Source organism: Solanum tuberosum, unplaced genomic scaffold (genome assembly GCF_000226075.1).
Source record: "Solanum tuberosum cultivar DM 1-3 516 R44 unplaced genomic scaffold, SolTub_3.0 scf00021, whole genome shotgun sequence".
Classification (NCBI taxonomy): domain Eukaryota; kingdom Viridiplantae; phylum Streptophyta; class Magnoliopsida; order Solanales; family Solanaceae; genus Solanum; species Solanum tuberosum.
Genome location: NW_006238947.1, coordinates 2,589,326 through 2,595,595, shown reverse-complemented (window position 1 = coordinate 2,595,595; position 6,270 = coordinate 2,589,326). Strand labels below are relative to the sequence as shown.

The 6,270-nt window shown below is 35.7% G+C and overlaps 2 protein-coding genes across 2 annotated transcripts in view; one reads left to right on the top strand and one right to left on the bottom strand.

Annotated features, from left to right (window-relative positions):
* Positions 1 to 3,464, top strand: part of LOC102590711 (1,4-alpha-glucan-branching enzyme 2-2, chloroplastic/amyloplastic-like) — a 19,598-nt gene extending 16,134 nt beyond the window's left edge. Inside the window, 3 exon segments of the mRNA NM_001288538.1 lie at positions 1,920 to 2,075; positions 2,939 to 3,013; positions 3,111 to 3,464. Of these exon segments, the coding sequence (NP_001275467.1) occupies positions 1,920 to 2,075; positions 2,939 to 3,013; positions 3,111 to 3,248 (369 nt within the window). The 3' untranslated portion in view covers positions 3,249 to 3,464.
* A 355-nt stretch (positions 3,465 to 3,819) lies between these two features.
* Positions 3,820 to 6,264, bottom strand: LOC107059479 (growth-regulating factor 3-like). Its single transcript, XM_015306022.1, has 2 exons — positions 6,128 to 6,264; positions 3,820 to 4,387 (listed from the first exon to the last, which is right to left on the bottom strand). Exons 1-2 carry the CDS (start codon positions 6,208 to 6,210, stop codon positions 3,985 to 3,987), a joined length of 486 nt encoding a protein of 161 aa, XP_015161508.1. The 5' UTR covers positions 6,211 to 6,264; the 3' UTR covers positions 3,820 to 3,984.
* Between the last annotated feature and the right edge of the window lie 6 nt (positions 6,265 to 6,270).

Genomic DNA, 6,270 nt, shown 5'->3' with positions numbered 1-6,270 from the left:
GTGGGGGGGGGGGGGGGGGACTTGGATTGAGAAGATGAAGTAGACAATTCCTTTTTTTTTTTGCTGCTGTTGGAGAAACAATTTGTCCGTCAGCCACAAATCTATCGCATGGAAAGAATGTAAAGAAAAGGGAAATTGGATCTAACTCAGGCGTAAAAACTAGCTCATGAGGTGAGGATTGTCCAAGACAATATATATGAATAACATCCCATTCCATCATCCAATATGGACACAATTTGACGAACAAGCACAAGATTGAACAAATAACTCAACATCCATAAAAAATAAGATGAATACAAATACATTGAATGACATGGTTTCATCACAATCTTAGAATGAAAAACATAGCCATGTCTAGGAATAGTCATGCACTTCTCAATTATAATGAAGGAACTAAGAAAAATTAGAAGAAAGTTGTCTGGGAAGGTCATCTTTTCAAGAATCTCCTTTCTTGCCTTCATTTTCTTGCTCTTAACTGTCAGCTTTGCCTTAATTGTAAAATTTCCTTATAGATGTCATGGTGCAAGTTTGTGGCACCTATGAGGGTGCTCAAGCCTTCCGTTATCCTCCTATTGTGCTCCATTTGTGACTCTTGGCCTTCTGGCTCCACCCCCTGCTTGAACATCCTTCAAAACCTTAAAGGACCTTGTCACAGTGCAACCAAATCACCAAGAAATCACTATTGAAGTGTCAAATAAAGGTTAATTGCACATTATCACATGTGACATGCAATATCATCACAGAATAGACACAGTTTACCTCCAAATGAAGTAAACATAGTATAGAACATCGTTAAAACTACTCGAATATGAGCATTATATCTGTCCATAGGCCCATCACCCAGTTTCCTGGCTTTACCATTATAGTTAGCACTTCCTTTGTATGGAAAACCAGCTCACGGTGCATGTATGGATTTCTTTCACCATATATCAAGCACAGTTTGTGCCCGAATCTTTCAGAAGAACAAATAGAACAATGATTATCGTAACACTCTTCCCTAGAGTTTTAAAATGAACTGGCTAATTTGAGCTTACTGCACCTTAGAGCATGTTGAAGTTTCTGATTGTTCTTTACATATAGTTCTAGGCTTCCACTTTCATTTTCATACATGTAAATCCCCCAAGGCGCATTCCTCTTTTTCTTTAAATTTCCCTGCTCATATCTGTTTTTAAATAATCGTGGTGTCCAGGCCAACTTTTGCATACCTCGACTAATTTTACGGGTCCTGCTACCTCCAACCAGCACAGGTGCCGGGTATTTGTCCACCAAGGCTTGGACAAATAGAAAGAATCACTTGGTGGTTTTTTTTCGTCCGTTAGGATTTTAACTTTGAACTTCATGGGTTTCAACAAACTTCATTGACCATTAAGCCACATGCTTGGGTGCTCATATCTGTTCCACTTAGGTTGTCAAAGTATCTTCGAGCTGTGACTTTAAAACCTGATAATGACATTTTGAGAACACATGGAACAAGAAGTTATTTTTATGCCAATCTCTTGGTATTCATCTTTAGAAAACAAGCATGATAATAGTCTGATGTGCAGCTTTATTTGCTTCAGTTGTCATGTATATTTACTTGTGTAAAGAAGACTTTTGAATTTGTTTGTCTGATTTTGACTTGACACGGGGTTTAAGAATGCAAAGAAGACTTTTAAATTTTGTGGTCTTAAACTAAAGTAATGTAGAATGTACCAAAATGCCCTTTAATCTTGTAGTCTTAAACGTGTCATGTGGAAAGTTGAAATTAAAGAGTTGCTAAAAATGGAAAAGAAACATTCTTTTTGAAACTGACTAAAAAAAACAAACAGACAAAAAGATTGAAACTGAGGGAGTACTACTGTATTCACTATTCTTTTGTAATTTGTTCATATTTTGTACTTCTGTGTAATGGACTAATTTTTATCTATTCTGTCTCGCAGTTTATGACTTCAGAACACCAGTTCATATCACGAAAGAATGAAGGAGATAGGATGATTGTATTTGAAAGAGGAAACCTAGTTTTTGTCTTTAATTTTCACTGGACAAAAAGCTATTCAGACTATCGCATAGGCTGCCTGAAGCCTGGAAAATACAAGGTATGCTGAGTTGAAACCTTTCTTTTTTCCAAGTACGTTTACTCAATCTTTTATTTGAAATGGAAGTCATCACTTTTGTATTAGCGATACAACCAATTAGTTGACCTACGTTAGAATGAACAATCAGAAAATGTTCTTTTGATTAATGAATCGTTACAGCTCCCCGTCTTGATCCAAACCATTCAATTCCCTTTTCCTTCTCTTTTATACCATCACCTAGGAACCTAAAATAAATCCAAGGACTTCTATTCTTTGTAGTAGTGTATATAAATATGAAATGCTAAGTTTGAAATGCTGGTATTCGTTGACCGTTATGTTGTCTCTTCCTATATCTTTGCTTGCAATAGCCAATCGTAGGATGATCAAGTGATAAATCAAGAATTGACACCTCATGGTATTACTTCCATTAAAGTGGTAGAGCGTCTCTACCTTCCAAGGTAGGGATAAGGTCAGCATATACACTATCCTCCCCAAAATCCACTTGTGGGATTACATTGTATATGTTGTATAAAGTGGTAGACGGCTATGAGGTTTTGTTGGATGGTAGATAATATTAATGCAAATGTGAAGACTGACATTCAATTCAAAATCAGTACTTTCTTGGAAGGGTTGGAAAGCAAGAATTTTTCGTGTAACACTTTAGTGACAAACTCTATGCGCTCTAGTTCGGAGCTGGTCCATTTCCTGTATTTAACAAAAAGGGACATCGGGTTATCCCTCGAATTATGTGTCTTTTTGAAGTCCTTACTGTATGCGCCTCAATATCTTTCAGAATGTTGCCTTAGTTTCTTCATCAGCTTCTTGATGTGCTCTATGAACTCGATTAATTTGATGTGATTTACTGAAAAATGTTGCGCCTCTAGGTTGCCTTGGACTCAGATGATCCACTTTTTGGTGGCTTCGGGAGAATTGATCATAATGCCGAATATTTCACCTTTGTAAGTTAAAATCTCCCTTCGTTATTATCTCAGCCTGTGACTTTTAGTTTTGTTTCAGAAAGAATTTTCTAATATCTACACAACCTCATCTAAACAGGAAGGATGGTATGATGATCGTCCTCGTTCAATTATGGTGTATGCACCTAGTAGAACAGCAGTGGTCTATGCACTAGTAGACAAAGAAGAAGAAGAAGAAGAAGTAGCAGTAGTAGAAGAAGAACCCATTGAAGAATGAACGAACTTGTGATCGCGTTGAAAGATTTGAACGCTACTTGGTCATCCACATAGAGCTTCTTGACGTATCTGGCAATATTGCATCAGTCTTGGCGGAATTTCATGTGACAAAAGGTTTGCAATTCTTTCCACTATTAGTAGTGCAACGATATACGCAGAGATGAAGTGCTGAACAAAAACATATGTAAAATCGATGAATTTATGTCGAATGCTGGGATGGGCTTCAGCAGGTTTTGCTTAGTGAGTTCATATTGTGTTCTGTAAATTCTCATCTCTTAATAGAGCTGATCTAATGATCTCTTTTAGTCACTTGGTGCTTGTTGCAAGTGGGAGATGATAGGTAGGTTACCTATGGAATGAGCCAAGGTGTGCCCAAGTTAGCCTAAACACCACGGTTATTAGAAAATCAAAGTTCTTAAATGAAGCCTAATGTAGGTTAAGTACTTACTCTAGTAAACTGATCATTAAATAGATACAAATAGGCGTATATTTTAAGAAAAAAGATCAATCTTTTCACATTCTTTTTGGGATGTCGTTGAACTGAAAGTTGACTCAAACATCGTGATCATAATAAGAAAGTGTAGATATCCTTGTCATTTTCTCATTGGAAAAAGAAATTAGCAAAACCAAAATAATACAAACATAGCTAATGCAATGCACCTTTGTAGTATGCTTTCAATACAAAAGATGGGAAAAAGTAACACAACAAAGAGTTGGACGTGCTGCCACTTGTCTAATCAAGTGCCAACATAACTAGCCTCCGACGTGGTGCCACGTGGCAAGTGATACAAAACGCTCGTTGGCGATGAGTTGGACATCGATGACCTTAAAGCCTCGGCTAGTGGTCCACTCATCGATGCCACTTGGTTCGTTCCCCACATGGAACGTTCAACGTTATAGACTCGAGTACCAGAGTTATGTCTTTCTCCCGTAGAGAGCTTTAACGAGATGTCAGACGAGGGATTTCCGGGCATCGAAATGGAGAGACTGGTGGCAGAAGCCATTGAAGTAGCATTTTCATTTTCTTCAACTTCTTGTATAGGCCAATCATCAAAGAAATGGCGAAGGATTTGGCCACTAGATTTTCCATCATTTTGGGCTTCCATTGGACCTTTTTTCTCAATTATCGATTTTGAAGGCCTACAAATCAAAACAAGAATTAACTTAAATAGTCGTCTAGTCAACGATATGTATAATCTATATGTAATGTGTATAATTGTATATAATCTATGTGTATATCAGACAAGAAAAGTAACCATGAATCCGATTGGCTATTTGTTAAGATCTCATAATACCCTATTACTATTTAATATTTATCACATATAGTTATTTTATATGTGACCTGATTATATAAATATTTTTTATGCTATCGTACATAAAACTTACACATTAGTACATAGGGGGGGGGACCTTTACTAATGCAGAGACAAAGAACAAGTGGATAGGGTGCAACTATGCACTAAAGGCTAAAGCAAACTCAAGAAAAAAATAAAGAATGTGGACCAAAACAATCTTGAATGAGATTTTAACAATCACGAGAAAAATTTTCAGTAAGTGGACCCCTCCATGAGTGAAAAAATAAATAAATGTAAATATGATTATGGAATTTGAAATAGATAAAGATAAAGCTATTTGATCAAGGTTTTAATTTAGATACTCTCTTCTTATGACAACAACAATAACAAGTTTAGTGTAATTTCACTCAGAAGGGTAGTCATAGACATACCTTATTTCTACCTTTATAGGTAAAGAGGTTGTTTCTAATATACACTTAACTCAAAACATATGCAATCAAAGCATGAAAGGAGAAAAAGACGGCAACAAAACAACAAGATAATCATAACAAATGAAATAACAGGTAATAGTGAAAATTAGGAGAATATGATACTACGATATGTGTATACCAACTAATACTTACTATACTACAATACTCAATTATCTATTACTCTTTTATCTTTATTCTCGAGATCCAAATCTTTCTATTTAGGCCCTCTTGTGAGACAAGTATTAATCAGCAACGTTTTTGGTCGAGTTAGAAATACTCATTCATCTTTAATTAGAGTTCTTAAGGTTCCAAATCCTCAGTATGGAATCATCTTTGTACGAGAACACTAAATCGTTAATATAGAATTTTTCAATGCAAATCCAAATTTAATCGACTTCACTATATATATCAAATACCAAATAAAAAACCAAAACAATTTAATATTAGCTCCTCTCAGTAAGTGCCCCCCACCCTCCAAGAGTGAATAAAAGAAAGAATATTAGGAAAATGTGATAATGGAATTTGAAGTAGATAAAGATAAAGCTATTTGATGAAGGTCTTAATTTATATATTCCCCCTTTTGGGAGACAACTATCAATCAAACATCATAACTTTGAGATGTCTCTTTGGAGGTGGTAGGGAAAAAGATAATGATGGGGTTAGAAGAGAATAATACACACACATAAATTAGTCCCTTTAGAATAAAGTTAAAAGAGTTCAAATTTCAATGTTTGTCATTGCATTATTGAACTTCTTGTCTCCCTCTTTTGCTTAAAACCATTCATGTTTTTAGTGGGAGACCAAAAAATAGTTGACAAAACTATTCGATATTTGTGTTGGTGGAAAGTAAGATATTTCATGGAATTTGTTAAAGTGTATGCAAACTGGCTTGGACATCATAATTGTAAAAAAAAAGAAAAAGACCAATCATGTCAACGTTTGTTAAAAACCATCCGTGTTCTCGTTGAAAGTAAGAATGAAACTAGATGATTTCTTCGCATCTATTTAAGCTCTAGATATAAGATCATGTTTAGTGTAAACAATTACTTGATGATTTAAAACATTATATATTATCGATGCACATAACTTAAACTCAACATTTCAAAAAGGTATACCTTTGATTGAGTTGAAGTAGATCAATTGAATTTGCATGTCCAGATAGAGCAAATTGAGGAGTAACCCCGCCATGACTTGCCATGGCGGGGTTGACTTTAAGGACTTCATTGCCACCCCTGCTGCTCGTGGCTGCAATGCAGCC

Coding starts and splice junctions, on each gene's coding strand:
- LOC107059479 (XM_015306022.1), bottom strand. CDS start 6,210: ATGGCAAGTCATGGCGGGGTTACTCCTCAATTTGCTCTATCTGGACAT. Junction 4,388..6,127: donor CTACTTCAACTCAATCAAAG/GTATACCTTTTT, acceptor TTTGATTTGTAG/GCCTTCAAAATCGATAATTG.